Source organism: Cryptomeria japonica, chromosome 1 (assembly GCF_030272615.1).
Source record: "Cryptomeria japonica chromosome 1, Sugi_1.0, whole genome shotgun sequence".
Lineage (NCBI taxonomy): Eukaryota > Viridiplantae > Streptophyta > Pinopsida > Cupressales > Cupressaceae > Cryptomeria > Cryptomeria japonica.
In genome coordinates, this window is record NC_081405.1 from 582,924,702 (window position 1) to 582,945,700 (window position 20,999).

Here is a 20,999-nt window from a genome sequence, read left to right on the forward strand (position 1 = left end):
CTAACTTCCATTATTTTGTCGCTTCAAACCTTCTTCCTAAGGCAAATATGTATCCCAGTAGAAGTTTCAAACTTGTTTAGGACAAGGAGTAGGGCAGAGGAATATGAATTTCGCCCTGGACCCTTTGGAAGGGTCAGGAGCGAAATCTTGGTTTTTGGCTCATTTTATACCTTAAACATCCTTTCCTTGCCTTGGATATAACTTTTCAAGACTTCTTCAATCATCATCAAGTGAATTTGCTCATCAATTCCTGAAATCGTCTCTTGACTCTCCCTTTAGCCACTGACTCTGCTTAAACGATTCTAACCTGGAGGAAAACAAGACTCTGACCTACCCTGACCTGAAACCTATCATCTCCCTTTGCACAATCTATCCATCTTCATTCTCCTGAAAGGTAAAACCTCTAAAACAACCCTAGGGCTCAAGGCAGACAACAAATGACCTCCAAATCCAGGCTAGACTCAGCTTTGATAGAAACCCTAATCTACCCAACCCAAGCAACCACTCACTCACTCAGAAAACCTAGCAAGCAGAGAAAAAAAACCCTAGCTAAGGGAAAGCAGAACCCAAGAAAAAAAGAGGGGGTCCCCATCCTTAATGGGGCGATGTGTGAAATGGTCACAACACTAAGTAGCATGCAGAAGAAGAAAATGATAGAGGCGCAACCCACAGAAGATATTGATGACTTCCTAGCCAGGGTTGGCAAGGAAAAGGAGTGAAAGAAAGCAAAGATGTTCTCTAAGATTACTAAAGATGATACAAGAGCGCGCATTGCACAAGTAGTTGTCCCGACAAGTGATAAGAATAGAGATATGGTTACTCCTATGGATTATTAGGTTACCACAATTGACCTTGGACCGACTACAAAGAAGCAAGAGTTCCGGGAACTCGACTATACAGCCAAGGCAATTTAGGCAGGATTGGATAGAACTATTGAGAAGAAAGAGACGCTTCAGAGTGAGAACAAGAGACTCAAGGAATATATTGAAGGGATGACTTCCCTAAGGCGCGAGGATCCTACCTCTGTCTCACCAATTGCTATTTCTCATGGATCCCCCTTTGATCATGAGGCAATAAGGAATACATATCGGGAGGTTGGAAAATGGATTGAAGATGTTTCGAGGCAAGCAAATGATTTCCTAGCTCATTTTGTCCAAGCATTTGATAAGGCAGTGATGCTCATATTCAGGATGCAATACTTGGAAGTTGTTTGGGAAGACTTCCAGCCAGTGCAGGAGAAAACTATTACTTGCCTCAAAGTGTTGAAGCGAATTCCTATGTCCACATTGATCCAAGGAGTTGTTCAAGTGGGCAATGTTTATGATTTCCATGGTTGGTAATGTTCTTTGGCCATGTGAAAGATATCGTATGATCATGCAAAGCAAGAATGCATGGAGATGGAAGGATCCGTTCAAGAAATACAATCCAAGATTCATACATCCATTGAAGGGATATTGGGACTAGATGTCCATGCTTCCAGCAATTTGAACTTGGAAGAATTAAAAGAGAAACTGAGGTTTATTTACTTCAAGCAGTTAAAATCCTTGAGGAAGAATCAGCTACATGACTTCGTTTCTCTCACGAATCACATCAACAACTTGCAGAAGCTTATGTTGGATTGGGAGAACATTTTTTATGCTTGCTCAGATGCCTTAGATGTGATTGATTTGCAGCAAGAAGGTCTACCCAATTGTTGGTGTACGTTTTATCATTCACTGAACATTACAATAAAATGTCCAAGGACACTCTACCCTCTCTTGAACAAAATCACTACGTGTGCCAAGATTGCTTGAAGACCACACGAAGACTCCAAGGTTTATATATGCAAACGGGCAACTTTATGTTGGATAACTTCCTTGGTTATGTACGCTGAAATACAAGGGGGACTTACGTTCAACTAATACCAATCACAAGTTAGGACTTAGATGAATTTAACAATATATGTTTTTTTCTTTTTCAGTTTTGGAATTCAAAAAAGGATAAAAACGAGAAGGGTTTAGAAGTTTTATGCTACTCCTAAGAACTCAAGAGACAATAAAGATTAGGTGAAACCAACAACAATACTTTGCTTTGCTACACTGAGGACAACTAAACAAAGTTGTACTCACAATTTTCAAACTACAAATAATACCATCCCACGAACAATATTTATCCAAAGTAGAAGTTAAAGCATCCACAATTTAAGCTCAAGCTAACTTTACACATTGAACAAAAATCATTTATTCAAAGAAAGTATGAGCAATAGTTTCACCAATCTATACTATCAAATCCTTCATTCATCTAATAACTTTGAAAAGCAATTTTACTCTAAGCAAATCTATTCTATGTTGAAGAAAGTATGCAACCACCTGATGATAACAAGGTTTCAAAGCAAAATGCAAATGAACTTCTATTATCAAAGTAGCTCTTAGCAACAATTTCGTAAATCTCTCCACACAACAAAATGAGAGATTAAGAGTTTATATAGAGTTCCTGAAAACAAATGAAAGGCCGAGAACAATCTAAGATCAACGATCAAGATTAAAACATAACAACCCTAATTAGGGTTTCCCAAAATAACATCAAGGACTAATGCATGAACGACAAGTGGCGCAAGGAGCTATCTCCTAGGAAGGTGCATCATTATCCTCTTGAGTGGCGGTATGTTCAATGAACCTGGACACGATCTGGTTGACCTCCTCCATTGTGACATGTGGCAGCATACTCACCTTGAATTCCAATCTATCCAAGTCATCTACACACGTGGCAAAAGCAATCTCCCATTCCAACTCCTGTTTTCGGAAGGCATCCCGGATGGACAAGAAATTCGATGCCTTAGTCAAATTCTGTTTCAAGATTGGTCCAGTGATGGCGAAGAAAATCTCTTGAGTTTTGAGCCTCAGATTTTCCACCTACGTATCATTTTCTCGGATGGCCTCCTTCTCAAGTAGATCAACAGTTACAAGGAAAATCTTGTTTTGAATTTCTCTAATTTGCTCCTCAGCCTTAATACTTCACTTTTTCTAGGATTTCTCTTCGTGCAACCAATGCCCAGTACCACGTGTTGAAATCATATGCAAATCATATGCAGCCCCTGCTACAATTATCTTTACATCGATCAAATCCTGCTTAGGAATTCCTTTCAACACCCTAAGGCACGGGATTATTCTATCCTAAACATCATGAAGGTCGTTGCATGCTTCTACCATGCTCGCAATTTTGGAGCGCAAAAAGAAAGTTTGTCCATATGCCAACATTAACTTCTCCACAAAAGTGGTTGCTTCTTCACTTTTGCCCGCCATTCACTCTTTGGCCTCTCTGGCTGTCAGTTTTTCTTCTTCAAAATCTCTAATTGCTTCCTGTGAAGGATTCAGAAGTGCAAGAGCTACCGTATCACCTTGATTAAGAGGCTTGGTCAAGTGCTGAATGTATTCCTTCAAGCACTCAATTTCTTTCTTGTATTCTATTTTCTTTCCTATCTCCTTTTCCAATTGCGCCTTCATGGAAGTGACCGAATTGTCCAAGTCCTCAACCTCTTGACCTTTTGTAGTTTGTCCCAAGTTGATAGTGGTAATTTCATACTCCTGAGGAGTAATATCTTCCTTTGCCTTGTCCACTTTCGGCACAACAATCTGAATTGTATGGCAGCATGTTTCATCCCTCTAAATTGTGGAAAACCTCTTGGTTGGCTTCTTTGCATCAACCTTCCCTAATCTAGCCAAGAAATCGGTCGTGCCATCTTCATCTTGAACTTCCACTAGCGCTTTTATTTTCAACCTTTCTTTCAACCAATCAGGAATCATAAGTTGTTCAATGCCTTCCTCTTCCTAATTACCTTCTTCATATGGAATATCTTGAACTCCTCAAAGAGCGGAAATCATTCCCTCTTATAATTCCTCACCCAGAATATCCATCTCATTTTTTGACTCAAGTATCTCCATGTTTGAAGGAGATCGGGGTTCCTCATCTTCCTGCTAGATTGACTCCACATTTCCCTCATGGATTGGAGAAGGAATCTTCATTTCAGCCAATGACTCATCCTCAATAGTTAATATATCGTTCATATTCCTAGATGCGGCAGAATGGGATGGATCTAACCTTTGCTTCTTCTAAGCAGGTTCCTCATTAACAACTTCTTCCCCTTGACCTTGAAGAGCCCTCAACTACCTCCTTTCTTTTCCTGGAATTAATGCTTTCAATTGGATCGGCACTTTGGGACACTCTTTCATTAGAAGAATATGATTCCATTTCGCCCATAAAGTTATAAGTGGGGGTCAAATTTCTTCACCTTAGCCCATAAACCTGTTGATCAACCCACCATTGTGAATACTTGACAACCGGTCGCATTAAGGTGGTTAAATCTGCGAAGTCTGGTTCTAACCATCTCACAAGAGGAAGGGGCATATTCTCATCAAAGCGTGGCTGAGTGTACTCTCCATCATCTTCCAGCTGGTTGAGAACATGGAAAAGCTCAGTTGTTTTGATTAACCTTACTGCCAATCTAGACCATAGTCTTTTCCTGATATCAAACTCATCCGCAGCATTTGCCCAAAAATCCTCCAGATCTACCCTATGCCTGTACTTCTCTCCATTCACCGATCCAATATGATTGTGAGGATCGAAATTAGCCCTGGACTGGTAAAATGTGAATGGATACCACTGCATCTCCAACCTAGCACTCTCAGCTACCTGTGTCGTTGGGCAAGACTCCAGCATATTTCCAATGAAAAATGGAAAGGAAATGGCCGCCTTTTGTTTTGTTCTTTGGAAGCCTTGATATGTTTCCAATTGTTTAAGAACTTCAAGCAAGATCATTCTATTAGTAGGATAAATCGAAAGCCAATAAGGACATCCGGTAAATCCCTGGACTCTTACATATGTGAATCTTGGATACTGTATAAACCGGGATCCATACTTGCTTATCAAGCTCTTGGCTTCCTAAGTGAGCCTCTAATGAGTTCCTCCCTGCATTGTCCTGATGATGTACATCAAAAATGCATTATTTACCCTTTTGAAGTGGGCCTTCCCGCTAAGCTACAGTTGTGGATAACAGTCATGGGACTTAAATTCATTCTCGCCATTACCTACCATGCCCTTGCAAATCAATCTTGTGTATATGTAGTTTCTTGCCAATATGTAGATAATGTACGACTTCATGTAAAAGAACTTTGTCCTTTCCAAATTTCTTAATTGCTCATCTAGATTGTCGTTGATTATCCGGGACCAATTGAACATTTTGACTCCCGAAGTGATCTCATCAATAAAGTAGTACATCCACGTTTCAAATGGCGCACCTTGAGGGTTGCCCATTACTCTATTTAACAGCAAAATGATGTCTCCATATTCCTCCTTGAAGTCAGTGCAAAGCAATTTCTTTGGCACTTTCTTGAGGGTGGGCCTTGGCTTTTCCAGCCACGGCTTATTTGTAATATCCCCTGCTCATAAATGACTGAATATGCAAGGAATATTGTCAAACAATTAGCTGAGACTTAGAACAGTGGGTTGTCTCAGCTGACGCAAGGAATATCATCGAACAGTTATTCTTCAATTCCAAACCCTGCTGCTGTATAACCTGATTTGTTTTGGTGATGTTTGCTTGATACCAAAGAGGGTTTCAATGTGATGTGTTTGTATGAATTTGAACATATAAATTTAAAGTTTATTTGAAACTAAACCACATTAAGAAATGCCAAGCTAATGCAAGAAGAAACAACATCTACAGCTGTTGACATTTTCACAAACAATTGTCATGCCTTCTTAGATTGGTAACAAGTCCATTTGACAGCACATATAAGGTTTAGAACCAACACCAATACAATCAAACAAGCTTATGGATTTACACACTCCTTAAATCATACAATTATATATTGCTGTCTATGACAGTTACAACAGTGACACCACTAATATAATCAGCTATAAGCAAGAGAACCTGTTTGAATGTCTGCCCAGTGCTAATGTGAAGAAGCAAGCAGTATCTGAAAATAGAGTCCTCCTTGTGCCAGAATCATGCCTTATTCAAAATCGCCCCTGTTCTTGGAGTCCTCAGAAAATAACCATTAAATGATAGCTGCTACAGTCCTCCTTTCATGCCAAAAACCATCGGACTGCCTTTAGGAAGAAAGCGCTCAAGCCTCATAGCAGATTTGATGCACGAACTGGGCTTGCTAATCAAAATCGTGGGCCTTCTACTCTTCTGACTGCTGCAGGTCTGATAACAACTGATTGCCAGCAAATAAGTCTCCCTTCAACCACTGAAAATCAGTGTTGACCTTCTCCATAGACAGCGCCACAAACAAATGATGACTTCGATGCTTGAACAAGGTGGAATAAGAAAAATCATGGGTATGGCTGACTGATCGAATTAGCTTCAGACCTAATTCTTTTTCATGAAAACCACTCCAAATCTCATCCAAAATGCCCTAGGAAAAATCGCCTTGTCTTCCCTAATCACATCGATGCAAGTGAGGGCTAATATAATCAAAATCGTGGCTTCTTTCAGCTGCTGCCGGTCTGAACCAAAATCTGAAATATACTCAGAAATAAATAGCTCCTTAGCATTAAGTATTGAGGTCACAATTGGTCCTTAAACTTCACCAAAAATCTTCTCCATTCCTCCTTATACCAAGCATTGCAAATATCAAGAAGAATCGATGCCAAGGATGATACAATGTGCAAATCGTGGCACTTAAAAAACTGATTTTTTAATGACTGGAAATGTCTGATAATTAAATCAGATTGATCAAGATGAATATGCAGCCCTTTAACCAAACCCTTCAAAAAATCAAACCTTTAGCAAATTGGCCCTTAGCCACAAATTGAGCACAATTGAGATGACTGAAGTATCACCTCCCCAAAGGCAACCCCTCGAGAGATCTTTCACTCCCTCAATTATGCTATCAATGGGAGTTTCCGTTCCCAAAGACAATATTCTGCAGAAACCCTAGTCTCCACAAACTCCACAAAGCAAATATCAATTCTTGGTTGATTAGAAGCTGAGCTAAACGTCCTTTTATACTTTTTCATCCATCATCCAAAAGCTTCTAGAAATAATATTAAATTAAGTCACTTTACTAAATTAATTAAATATAAAATCATCTTTTAATATTTTAATTTATTTGATAACTTTATAAATAATTCACAATATTATTAATTAAAATAATTAATTAAACTATCCATAAGAAATATCAATAATTTGGACAACTTAACTAATTAAATTAATTAATTATTCTTACTCCAAAAATGGGGACATTACATTATTGGCATTGTTGTGCAAAGCTCAAGCTGGTCTTCATAAATTCTTTTAGTTTTCTCCTTTGTTTTATACGAAGTTCGGTTATAACTTGGGATCCCAAATGCTTCTTGAATGGCCAACTCTCCGAGATGAGCCAATACTCTCCCATCTGGCGCAATGAATTGCCTTTCTTGAGCATTGTAATGTATGACACATTCAACCATTAGCTCAGCACATTACACAGTTGGCGGAAATCTAGCTGCCTGGACAAGGCCATTCCTCATCATTCAACGAGCAATAGGTGTAGGCAAGTATCCATCATGCCCGTACATTCTCCTTTTGAAATCTTTGAAATCTATGTGGCCAAGGTTGCTGTCTCCAACCTTTTTCCACTTGGAATTGATCTTTGATTCAGGCTGCAACCCTTTGCTAGCGAACTCCATCTGGACTTTTCTTGAAAGTCCTCCTTGATTGGTCATCAACCTACAAGAAACATGAATAATTTAACATTACTTTCAAGAAAACTTAAAGTTTTAGCTCTTATTTTGGACCTTTTGCTTAAAAATCTGACCTTCAGCCTATCAAAAAGCTAAATTTCTGTGAAAAATCAAACTGAAAAAAAAAAATGGAAGAAGTTGGCTCAACACTCAGCAAATTTTGTGAGAATAAGTGATTAAGACAAAAGAGGAATGAAAGAAATCAGTCAAACTCAGATTTTGAACCTTCAAAATTAACTGTTGACCGGATTTCTTAATGTAAATCTGCATTCACTTCTGGAAAACCTTGGTAAATTCTGTCTTTACTCAGAAATTTTCTTTATCTCTTGAAAATCCTCCTTCAAAAATCTATCTTCCTTAACCTTGAGACAGACAGCTTCTTCAATCTTCGAACTTGAGAAGGAATGAATTGAAAATGACAAGTTAAACTTGATATAAGGTTGAAAAGAATTAGACCATTTTGGCAACTTCACATCTTACCTTGGATTCATCAAACCTAGTCTCTTTCATTTCTTCCAAAATGGCAAATTAATCTTTTCTTTGAAAGAAAGTTTACATTTTCACTTGGTGCCACTTCAACCTTATCCATGTGTGATTTAGAAAGTTTCCGTTCTTTTTTTTTTGGGCGCCATCTTTCACTTAGCCAAAATATGTTCTCTTTGAATGAGTTGGTATGGAATCTTCTAGATTCCTCGAGTTCGAAAATTTGTGTGTTGGGCACATTCTTTTAAAAAATATTCTAAGCCATTTGCCATTCATGGCATGGGCGGACTTCACTCGACCTTGGACATTTAACCTTGGCAGACTTCATGCTTACTTGGACGTTTTTCCAAGCGTGTAGGCGGACTTCACTTGGCTTAAGCCATCTCCCACATGCCAAGGCGGAGTTGATAGCTTGTTGGACATTGTGTATGGCGGACTTCACTATCTGCAAGCCACTTCTTACCACATGCCAACGCGGAGTTGATAGCTTGTTGGACATTGTGTATGGCGGACTTCACTATCTGCAAGCCACTTCTTACCACATGCCAAGGCGGACTTTGCCTTCTTTAGGCCATGCTTACTCATTGCTTGGGCGGAGTTGCTGATTTCCATGCCATTTTTTACCAAGGTGGACTTCATCATTGGCCAGCCATCCTCACTTTCTTCTTGGCGGACTTGCTGAGCTTTTTTGGACAATCCAACATGGAGTTCATCTTGGCCTGGACACTCTAGAGCGGACTTGGCTATTGCCATGCCATCTCCCCTTGTCTCCTTCCTTGGCGGACTTCACCCTTGGATAGCCATTTTGCTAACTTGGCATGGCAGACTTTAGCCTTGACATGACATTTTCAATCATATGGCATGGCGAACTTGCCATTTCCCAAGATAAGTCCAAGTTATCCATGACGGAGTTCATATTGTCCTCTCTACTTTCACCATGAACACTTGGACTAATTTTCTTGATCGACAATTCATGTTTGTTTGGAACATCTAGATCAACACACCGTCTAGAGATTTTCCCTTGCTTTTTACACTTGGAGACAAATTTTTGATTTTGAGGATAGGAACTCTGTTGCCATGACCCGAGCGACCAAATCCTAAGTCAACTTTCAAAAAAGCTTAAAAAAGAATAAAAACAAAAAACAAAAAAGCAGGCGAAAAAGTTGCTTCCCGGATTAGTCCCAAAGTGCCAAAAATCAAAAAAACAAAAAAGCAAAATCCCACAAAAAAAGGAAGGTGTCAGAATTGACCCTAAGCAATTGCGTTTTTCATCCTTCAGGCCTTCTAAGCACTTTGATGATGTCTAGACACTGTTCCGAGCATGATTTCCCTATTTGACTTGGATGACCTCTCAAAAACTCTAACTCCAAACTCTCAAGAAATTGGCGGCTAAGAACTCTAAAAAGCAAAACCCTGGGGGGCCCCATTTGCAATGGGCCAACGTGTGAAAAGGTCACAACACCAATGTTACAATGGAGAAACTCAACACAATCTTGGCTAGATTCGTTGAGTATGTGGCTAGAGAGTGGGATGCAGGCTGGAATCTTCTAGAAGATTTCATACTTGATGACTAGGCATCATCCCATTGGACCCCCCTTTTTTATTCCACTTTTTTATGTAAACCCTAATTAGGGCGGTGTTGGCATGATCTTGGCCCTTGATTCTAAAATGGATCTTGGCCATCCATTTCATTTTGAGGCTCTATATAAACCCATTTGCCTCTCATTTGTAAGAGAGAAATGTTTGAGAATTGTCGCCTATATGTTGCAAGTTTGAATTCAATCATTGAAGTTTGGTGATTTTGTTTAGATCTTGAAGTATTTGTGGTTCTCATTGCCTCCAAATTTAGATTAGAATTTGTTTTCAAGTAATGTAGATTGAATGAAAGAGTTGTTGAATGCATTTGAATGAAATTTGTTTAATTCATACCACTAGCTTCTTGCTCATTGTAAGTTTTCCTTGTGTGGTCAATTGGAATTTGAATTGAACTCAACTTCAATTTGTGCTTACTCATTGATATGCATCCAATTGACAACGTCTATGTTGTTTAGTATGAATTTGAACATCTATGAATTTACCTTAGATGATTGCACTAAGCTTGTGTTGAATTGTTCTGTTGAATTGTTCCATGATGATGAAACCTAGCCTACTTGAATTTAACTGAATCATTCATTATGTCTTGCATTCTAGGTTTCGATAGGATTAGAATAGAATCCCTAAACCCTCATCCCTTTTGCCTTTTGTGTGGATTTTTTTGTTAGAATAGATTGAGAGCTTGTATAGCAAAATCCTAAATCATTTGAAATTATTGGCAACCCTACTCCATTCACGATAAGCTTGATAACCAAGAACATTTGTGTAAGTCCCCAAGTGAAAACAACAATTCACATCAAAACATTGAGTTGCCCACATGTCAAGAACTAACCGTAGAAACCTTTGAATCCTCTTAGTTGATCAAATATTTAGCATCTGAGGTGATTTTGTTCAAGAGAGAGTAAAATACTTTGCTATTTTATTCTGTGTTCAAAGTGCATAAAAAAACACATCAACAAAATGGTGCTAGGAGGGGGGCTTGAATGTGAACAGATGAACTCCATATTATATCAATTCATATTTGCGAGTAATCTTAAGGCCTTTTTTCACCCTCCTTCGCTCTCAACAAGATTGGCACTAGAAGAAAGATGCCAAATTGCTCCTCTCAAGTGGGCACTCCAATTAGGGTATTGCCTAATGCAAGATAAACATCAACATGCCTCCAATGGAATTAAATATAGACTTTTCACACAAACTCAACAAGTCATAAATCTGATCAGCCACCTTAATCTTTCTTTCTCCTTCACAAAATGATGCCAAAACAATGTTGAACAAACCCTAGTCGACCTGCAATGATGTATTTTTAAATAGTCTCCAAATTAAATGAAATTTGGACACAAATCTCCTTTGTTTCATGTCCAAACCCTAGCCGTCCAAGGTATTATCAAAATATGGCAATTAAACCTCCAAATCTGAAGCAATATGTGTTCCACCTACAAATAATCTTCAAACCCTAGCTGATATGATTTTCCTTCTTTCAAACCCTAGCTGGTTGAAGCTCCAAAATGATGTAAAACCTACAAATATGCTCAATGATGAACCTTGGGTTGATTCACCTCTCAAAGTGAAGTTGGGTTTTCGTCCAATCCACTGATTTCCAAGGGTTTTCGTCATCAGATTTCTTGTAAATGAAAGCTAAAGCTCTCAAGCTTCTCAAAGAGAAAATAAATAAGTTGAGTATATGTCAAATGAGCTCCCAAATGCCTTTTTATAATGATTTCATCCCAATCCTCTAATTAGGGTTTGCACACTTTTAATTAATAATAAATTCACCTTATGACTCCCTTGGGGCCCAAAAGATAATCAATTCATTAATATTTTAAATCAATACCTTAAAACTCCCACACCACCAATATTAAAACTTTATATTATATTAAATAACGGTAGTTAAATATTTAATTTAACTTTAGCATTTAACATTATTTAAAATGATAATAACTCTAAACATCATTAGTCCCCAATATATCTTCAATTTGAACAATCATCGGTTATACAAATCCCGAAACTAAAGATATTGCATGCTAAAGCTAAAGATTCTAACTCTATGACCAACTGTCGAAAATAGCGGTTACTATAAATAGTAACTACTAAAAATAGTAAGTCATCCAAAACTCCCAATTGACCAAACAGTGTTGAAATTGACACTTACAAAAAACAGTAAGTCTTACACAAGTTGTCCAAAATCACTCCAGATGGTGTTGTTCAACTCCAATACATCCTCTGAGCTCATTGGCGACATCAACAAACCCCTCTAAATCAGCTGACACAAATTATGAAAGACAGTACCAGCCACTCTGCAAGAAGACCTGAAAGTGGGGACATTACACTGAACTTTCAATTTTTCTTGTCATTGCACATATAAAGCCAAGGATTGTTCGTTCGTGATTGCAAAGAGGTTGCATTGGTATTCTTACACATGTGCAAGGGCTCATTCATTGTCAAAGAGATCATGGAGGAAGATGTGATAACCCCTACTGTATCACCTGATGTAAATTTATTAAATAATGTTAATATACTAAAAGAGGAAATAAATCATTAAATATTGTTAATTTATTAAATAAAGGTTAATATAAATAAATGATTAAAATGTTAATGTATTTAATATATAAAATAATAAAAATGTTAATGGAAATAAGGCGTTATATAAACTAAAAGTTAATTATGAATTGCGACATAATATAAGGGAAGCACATCACGGTTACCACCCCCCCCCCCCCACCCCCGCACGCGCACGCGAAGTGGTGGGACGGTAGTTGCAGCCTGGGCTGCGACCACCGTCACACCCCTTCTTGCAGAAGGGACCTGTGGAGGGACACGACCCTTCCCCTCCAAAGGGTATAAGGAAGGAACCACAGCGCAAAGGGAGACACACGACGGAGAGGAAGGAAAGGGAACTGCAGCTGCGTCAGCAGAGCCGGAAGTAAGAGGTTAGCATTGACGCTACAGGTACGTATATGTGTGTGGACATGTGTGCCACACACACACATATATATACTCGTATTCTTTTGGTAGATCTGTCATACGGAGTATGTCTCCAATCTCGTTTTACAGAATTATATTATTATTATAATGTTGTATATTACAGAATTATAGCATGATTATAATGTTGTATGTATGCAGAATATTTATATGTATGTAGGATTAATAATGGGAATTAAGGAATATGTAAATGTAGGCTTAAATTATGGATTGGAAAATGATAATGAATTGTAGAATGTTATATGAACAATGTGGCTATATGATGGAGGCTATTGGGAGGAAATTCCCTTAGCCTAATTCAGGGATTATGATAATCCCTGGTAGGCAGTATATACTGAGTATCTATATGCATATATGTTATGGCTTGGGTGACAAAGGCTCATCCAAGAAGAGACGGATCTAGCCGGTCCTCTCTGATAGACTTGGATGATGAGATGCATCATCCAAGGCAAGGAACTGATCATATATGATGGTCTTCCTTGGTAGGTTTGGATGTAAGATGTTACATCCAAGACAGGAATCGAATTATCCATCGATTTCTTGGTATGGCTTGGAACCAAGATGGGTTCCAAGAAGGCGAGCATTACAACCGCCTAAGGACATGTCCCAATGCTGCACTCGTATCCTTTTTATTAAATAAGAATTGAGATTAGTGTTAATTAAGTAATTGAAGTTTAATTGCAAATTAGATTAGTTATATATATATATATATATATATATATATATATATATATATTTGTTGCATTCTAACAGTCTGTTTTGCAGGACAGAGATCTCTAACTAGTAGGGACATTACAGAAGATTATTGAATTTAAGGTGAGATTTTATTTGATTTTTTCTTCATTTTTTATTTTATGAACAAACTCATTTGTTTTGTTTCACATTCTTATATGATTAAACGAGTTAGAATATATACCTTATATTTTCAATTGTTTTGAAGGTGTTGTTTTCAAAACTTGTTGCCATATAGATTACAATGGTAGCCAATTCTAGCTCTATGGCCAACCCACTTCAAAACAAACCCAAATTTACCATTGTGGAATCATGTTGGCGTGAATCATAGCAACAAATATCTTTGGGAAAGAAATTGGCAAACCAGAAGTATAAGATTTTTTGAAAAAATTGGGATTTAAATAGGTAAAAAGAGGAAATTTTGGATTTTAAAAATAAAAGTAAAATAATGCAGACAAAAATGACAAAACTATTTGTTTTTTAAATTCAAAGGCATTTTCATAAAATACAGATATAAAGAGCAAATAAAATAGAGAGTTTTGCCCATGAACTTCATGGTGCATAAATAATAACTAGATGTTGACAATTCACAAATTTTCAATGGCAATATAGTTTGTACAAAGCCAACCTATAAATTAAGAACAAAGCTCTAAAAAATCAAACATGGCCAATGACTCTTGCTACTACAAATAGAGCTATGCTAGAAGGTTGCAAGTCTTGATGATGAAGCTCCTCAATTAGATCCTTTCCTAAGTCGTTCAACCTCATCATAATCCAAGTTGGCCTCTATTAGGATCTCCAAACCCTCAAGTTCAAGAAAGTCATCATCATCTACAATCCACTCAAACTCTGAACAATTTCATCAAGGTCAATTGGCTCATAATCCTCAACAATACCTAATTTTGCCTATGTAGACATTAGGTTTGTCAATCGAAAGTGAAAAACATAATAAATACAATTATAACTATGATTGCAAGTATATGAAAAGTCTATTCTTGAGCCTTCTTTAGCTTTCAACAGAAGTTGTGGTGACGAAACACTAAATCATTCATCTGCTGAGTTAGACAGTTTTGTTTCTTGGAATGTATGAGTTCAAAAACACTCTAAGTATCCTCACAAGCGAGTGAACTACATGGCTAGCTCAAAATATGTCTCAATGCCCATAGAGAATTCTTGGTTTTGTGGCCAAAAAAATCCCACCATTGCATTGAAAAACACAAATTATTTGGAGTTGATATCATATAAGAATATCTTAAAATCTTAACACCTTTAATGTACATGTCCACAATATAGAGAGACTCTCAAAAGTTTATAAAGCTTACCTAGTTTGAAGAACTTCCTGCCTTAAGAGACATTTTCACCATGCACATAAACAAGCCCTATGTGATCTCGACATCATTACATTTGAACAAAGAAAACGACACTTAATGGCCTCAAAAAATATCACAGCTTCCCATATAGAAAATGATCTCCTGAGTGCACAAAAAAATAATATATACCAGTTTCCAAGCCTCCTTAAGCACGTTATGTATTATAATGTGCTTAGAACAGCGATGAAGATAAGAAAATTGTATAAGCTAAATATATTTCTAAAGCCTAATAGAAGAAAAGCTTAACTTCAAATGGTATAAGACCATAACTTATGAGCTGACTTTATCATATAGGAAGGTGCATAGATGGCATACAATGAACAAACAATTACTCTATTTAGCATGTAAAATGGATTTTTTCTCAATTAAATTTTTAGTACTAAAACATTTTTTGTATCCACTAATGAAAATGAAGATTTTACAGCCTAATATGTGTTGTGTAAGCAAAACACATACCTGGGTGCTAGAACTTATCTCTAGATCTTCATTGGTAGGATTTGTATATTCTTCTCCAAAAAGATCTGGCCGTAATGGGGCATTACTCACAACAAGAAACCGTCCAGCTTGTACTTTATAAATATGACTATCCATGAATACATAAAAATGAAAAACATGATATCAGCAAGCAACCAAATGCTAATTCTTCCACCCTGCAAATGTCCTAAATCATGAGATTGACGTAAGTACAACACATACATTTCATTTTGAGATAAATATATAGCAAAGAATTTTGCAAGGCTAGTGCCCTAACAGAAACAAATCAAATGCCCAATTATTAAGCCAAGCAATAAATTCTTTTATTTAACTATACCTGTCCCACCAGTAGCATTCAAAGTGATTTATCTCACCTGTGCAAACCAAGTTCTTTTGCTAAAGATATCAATTTCTGATGATCCCCTTCTCTTCGCTTGATGATAATTTCCTGTTTATCCTCCTTCAATTTTAGTTCTTTGATTTTTTTGCTCCATTGGTCATTCAGCAGTTTCATCTTTCCATTCAAAAGACAAAGTCAGCAAAACTATTTTCCTTTAGATATTAAATGTGCATGAGGAAGAAAATTGCTGTTGAAATAGAGATAATTTAAAATTTTGGCCATAACACTACAGGTAGAACATGCGAGAAAATATCTAAATTGGGTCATATATAGAATCTATGAAACTTCATTAAAAGCTAGGCAGGTCTTGAAAATTGTTTCTGCCATTGAAAGATTGCAAACATTCTCACTCAAACAAAAGAGGAAACATGATGTGGTAAAGAACAGCATGTACTAGCTAATACAAAACAAAGTTATGATATAGATTACAAACCTTCTCAATACATCAGCATGTACCCTATCAATGAAAAATTTATTCCTGTAAAGAAGAACCAAGATTCTAATAAATGTAGAGGTACACTTCCAATTGGAAAGTTGTGACCAAAATCTAATTTAGCTAGAATGAATCCATCTAGACCATATATTTGAACAACATTGACTTTCAATTGAAAATGCTTATATTCAATTGTGCTAATTGTTGTGACGTCTTCACACATCGCCCCATTGCAAATGGGGACCCCAACTTTTTTTTCGCTTTCTAGGTTAATTGTCTTAGCTTAGTCATTTGGTAGTTTTAGTCTATTGCTACTAGCCTTTTGCTTGAGGAAGTGCAGTTGCTTAGGTGGCCAGGAAATGATCAGGTTCTCTCTCTCTTTAGGGTATAGCTGAGTCAGTTGACTCTCAAAACCTTAGCAATGAACGATATGATGATCATTTTATCTGTCTTCATCATTCAAGATGGAAACAATGAGTGCAAATGTGGAGATTAGTCATGAGCGTTGAAATGATAAATGCAAGTCAATTAAGATGAAGGCTGAAACAACATGGAAAATCTTGGATAATGACGAGGGACCTTAGAATTGGTAAGATGAATACTACTATCCCCCAAGATTGAGCAAGTGACATCACTATCAATGACCCCTTGAAAGCCCGATCAGCTTGTGTTCAATGTCATTGACCCAGCAAAAGTCTGATCACCTTGAGGCTAAGCTTGGAAAGATGATCAAGTTGTGAGAGACCGTATGGTTGAGATGAGTAAAATTCCCTTGCATCAAATAAGATGTCTTAAACAAAGTCCCCGACCTGCTCATAGGCACTTCCTTTGACCACTTGGAAGCTCAAACTTCCTTTGACCCCCTAAAAGCCCAATCAAGGTAGGATGATCTTTGAATTTTGATTGAGGTAGAAAGTTTGATGTTTATACAGCAATTTGAAAGGCCTTGAACTTAACCAAGCATAGTTGACATTTTTTAGGCATTGTTATTGCCCCTTCAAATCCACAACACTTACCGTGACATCTCTAATGCCCTTCAAAGGCCGAGCGATGGATCAACAAACTCACACTTTCTACTTTTGATGGCAGTGGTAGAGTTACAGCCAGAGCTTGGATTGGCAAGTTGGACACCTTCTTGACCCTATGTCCTATGTCAGAAGAAGATGCTATTAAGTGTGTAGCTTTGCATTTGGATGGGGTAGCCCATGATTGGTGGCACCATGGGATGGTGATTTTGCATCATGACCTTATTACTACATACCAAGAATTCACTGACAGATTGGTTGAGCGTTTTGATAAAAGAGATCCAGAGTTGTATTTCAGAGATCTAGCCCAACTGAAACAAATGGGTAGCTTGGAATCTTACATTAGTGAATTTTAGAAGCTTTTAGTTATGGTAACTAACATCTCAGAGAGAAGGCGGGTCATTCTTTTTGTCGAAGGTCTTTATGAGCCTATGAAGGGTTGGACTAAGGCTTTTGATCCCCCTACCTTGCAAGAAGCCATGAGGATGTCACGTAGCATGGAACTTACTGCTCCTCGTAGTAAGTTCACTCCAAACAACTCCAAACCATCCTTACCGTACGGACACACCTCCAGCGTACGGACAACTTCCCATGCTGTCAATATCCCTCCACCGTACGGCTGTGTTTGTTTGTGCTGTGTACTTGGCGTGCGGGTGTGTGCAATCTCCTTCCTCCGCGTTGTTTCCCTCTTTATTTATTTCCCTTTGTTCGCCTCTTCTATTGTGCGGGTTAAAATACGGACACACCTCCAATGTAGGGACAACTTCCCGTGTGGTCAATATCCCTCCACCGTACGGCTGTGTTTGTTTGTGCGGTGTACTTGGCGTGCGGGTGTGTGCAATCTCCTTCCTACGCATTGTTTCCCTCTTTATTTATTTTCCTCTGTTCGCCTCTTCTATTGTGCGGGTTAAAATAGCCACCGCACGGTGACCCCGCGGTGCCACCGAGCGGTGGACACACGGTGCCACTGTACAGTGGGCACACAGTACCACCGCACGGTGCACCCGCGGTGCCACCGCACGGTGGATGCGTGGCCCCACCGTACGGTGCACTTTGCCTTTTCTTTTCTTTTTTTTTTTTTTTCTTTTTTTTTTTTTTTTTAATTTTATTTTATTTTTTTAATTTTTTAATTGTCCAGATTCGGCTCGGGTCTCGTGCCTCCGAGATCGCATTTTCTCGGTTTGCCTCGCTCGAGGGTCTCCCGCTGTGGTCCTGTGCCTCTCAAGTCACCTGCCCGGCCTCTCAAGTCCCCTTCCATCCTCTCGGGTCCCCCTTCGGCCTCTCGGGTGTCCTTCCAACCTCTCGGGTCCCCTGCGCGCTTCGCGTGGTAGGGTTTCAATTTGAATCCGTCGGTGGCAAGTCTATTTTCAATGGCCATCCGAAGACATGGAACCACAAATTCTACAGGGACCACGGTCTCCTTCCCGTACATAAGAAAAAGAAGAATAATAAAGATTTTGAAAGCTGCAGCCTTCCACACAGGGTTCCAATCGTTGCCGACACAATTGATCTTCGGATTATCTACGTCACTGAGGTTTGGGGCGTCTCCCTTCCAATATTCTATGTATTCTGGCAGGTACACCTCCTTTGTTACTTTCTCTGGTTCCTCTACTTCGAGCCTGTAGCTCTGGAACATTTCATAATCCTCCATCTGCCAATGGAAGAGCCCGTTCAATGACCCTGTCTCGTCCTCGGAGCACTCTCCTAGTTTGAGAATCCCTTCGTCGTTGGGCTCCCTGCAGCCCCATCCTTCGTCCCTCAGGTCGCCTTTTCCTTCATCCTCCGATTCCGAAGATAATGCCAGTTCCTCGTCAACAACCTGGGTCCTGAGATCAATGGTGTACTTCCGCCCCCCTTTCTCCATAGAAAGGGTGTTCTTTTTCCAGTCGTGGTTCACCTTTGCTGTAACCAGCCACCCTCTGCCTAAGATGGCGTCATACCCCTTCTTCTTGAGTGGGATTACCACAAAATCTAGTATGAAAGGTTGCGTGCCGATGGTGACCGGCTGGGCCATCAGGGTGCCGAGTGGCTTGATGTCGTGCTGGTCTGCACCTACCAAGTTGAACGTGGGTGGCCATAGTGTTGGCTTCCCCAGCTTCTTCCACATATCCTCTGGCAGTACATTCACCCCCGAACCTCCGTCCACGATGGTGTCTTTGAGGATAGCCCCGAGAATTCCCATCTCTACTACAGCAGGATGCTGACCACTATTTAAGGCCAACAACATTGGGTCAGCCGAGGGGTTGACCGGAACTTCCGCCCGTGTGGCACGCAAAGGTGCCTGTGCAGTGGTTTGTATGGAACTACAAATGGCGGTTCTTAACTGTGGCATTGTTTCTAGAAGGTCCTTTACCCTTATAGGTACTTCCATCTGCAGTACTTGCCCAATGATGTTATTTTTCGCTTCCGTATGGGATGATGTACTCGCCACCTCGTTGTCCCATCGTTCGGCCGTCATCTCTCGTTCAATATTGGCCTTTGCCTCCCGTAATCTCTCCTTCTCCATACGGGGGTCGAGATAAGTGGCTTTTTTCGTCTGGGCGCGGGTGATCACCAGTACTTCTTTCTCACCAGTCTTCTCAACCTTCTCAATGTTGAGGAGATTAACCCCTGCCTGTGGGTAATTTGCGTCCTCATGGTCGCCTCGCCCACACCATCAGCAGAGGTGCTGAGGGGTGGCTTCCTTCGTGCAATCACGGGCAAAGTGCTCCCACTGATTACAGGCCCTACATTGGATAATAGGCCGGCCCTTGGCGTCATACTGGATACAGCTTCCGTTATTGTTATTGTTGCTATTCCTTCTGCCGCCGCGTCTGCTGTCCCGGTAACCTCCAGATGATGCCGTTGTGTTGGTTTGCTGGGTCATACCCGCTGGTGCGGATGTTGTGGCCTGCTCCGTGAACAACACTTGGCTCATTTGCGTACTTCGGGTTTTCATGTTGTATGGGCATTCTTTGATGAAGTGTCCCATCACATGGCAAATCTCGCAGAATGCTTTCTTCGGGCAAGTACCCTTTGTATGCCCCTCCTCTTTGCACTCAGTGCACCATATGTCCCCTTCGGTCCGACCGGTGCTTTTCATTGTTTTGAATTCCCTCCTCATTCGCTCCATGTCTTTCTGGAGCGCTTGCACCCGTTTGCCAACCTCGCTGTCGCTGCTGCTTTCCTGTGACGAGTCATCCTCCTCGGACGAGCTATCCTCCTCCTTTTTCTTCGATGTCTTGGTCTCGCTCTCGAGATCCATCGCTCTATTGTATGCGTATTCGTACGATGTAGGTGGAATGATTTTCATCTTCTTTCGGAGGGAATGCTTTAGTCCCTCCACGAACCATCGCTTTTTCAACCCATCTGCTGGTTGATTCTCCATTTTTCCCAATAGTTCCTTCAGCCGCCGACTATAGACTCGAACAGTCTCATTCTTGTTCTGCTTCGTTCCATAGATCTCGGCGACTATTTCGTTGTCATCTCTCAGGAGGCGAAACTCTATCCCAAACTCCTTCTTTAGGTCGGGCCATGTGCCGACTTTGGCCTTGTCCATATCTGAGTACCAGTCTATGGCCACTCCTCTCAAGGTTGCTGGGAATTGTGTTACCCATTCGTCTTGGTCGATAACACCGTTCGCTAACCATATGGTTTCGCACGTTCGACAATGGCGGACGGGATCTTCCTTCCCCTCGCCATTGAACTTCGGCAACTTCTGTTTACTGGCCATCCCACCGCTCAGTCTCGCTCCTCTGGTGCCTTGTGTGCTTGTACCTGGTGATCCTCCGCCTCCGCCTCCTGCACCTTACCCTCCACTCGTG

The 20,999-nt window shown here is 39.7% G+C and overlaps 1 protein-coding gene across 2 annotated transcripts in view; it reads right to left on the minus strand.

Moving 5' to 3' along the window:
• LOC131028053 (DExH-box ATP-dependent RNA helicase DExH1) overlaps positions 1-20,999 on the minus strand; it is a 187,239-nt gene that overhangs the window by 151,586 nt on the left and 14,654 nt on the right. For both annotated transcript variants that reach the window (XM_057958233.2, XM_059220056.1), the window contains 2 exons: positions 15,713-15,852; positions 15,321-15,447 (listed from right to left, as the gene is read on the minus strand). In XM_057958233.2, the coding sequence (XP_057814216.2) occupies positions 15,321-15,447; positions 15,713-15,852 (267 nt within the window). The remainder of the gene's footprint in view (positions 1-15,320; positions 15,448-15,712; positions 15,853-20,999) is intronic.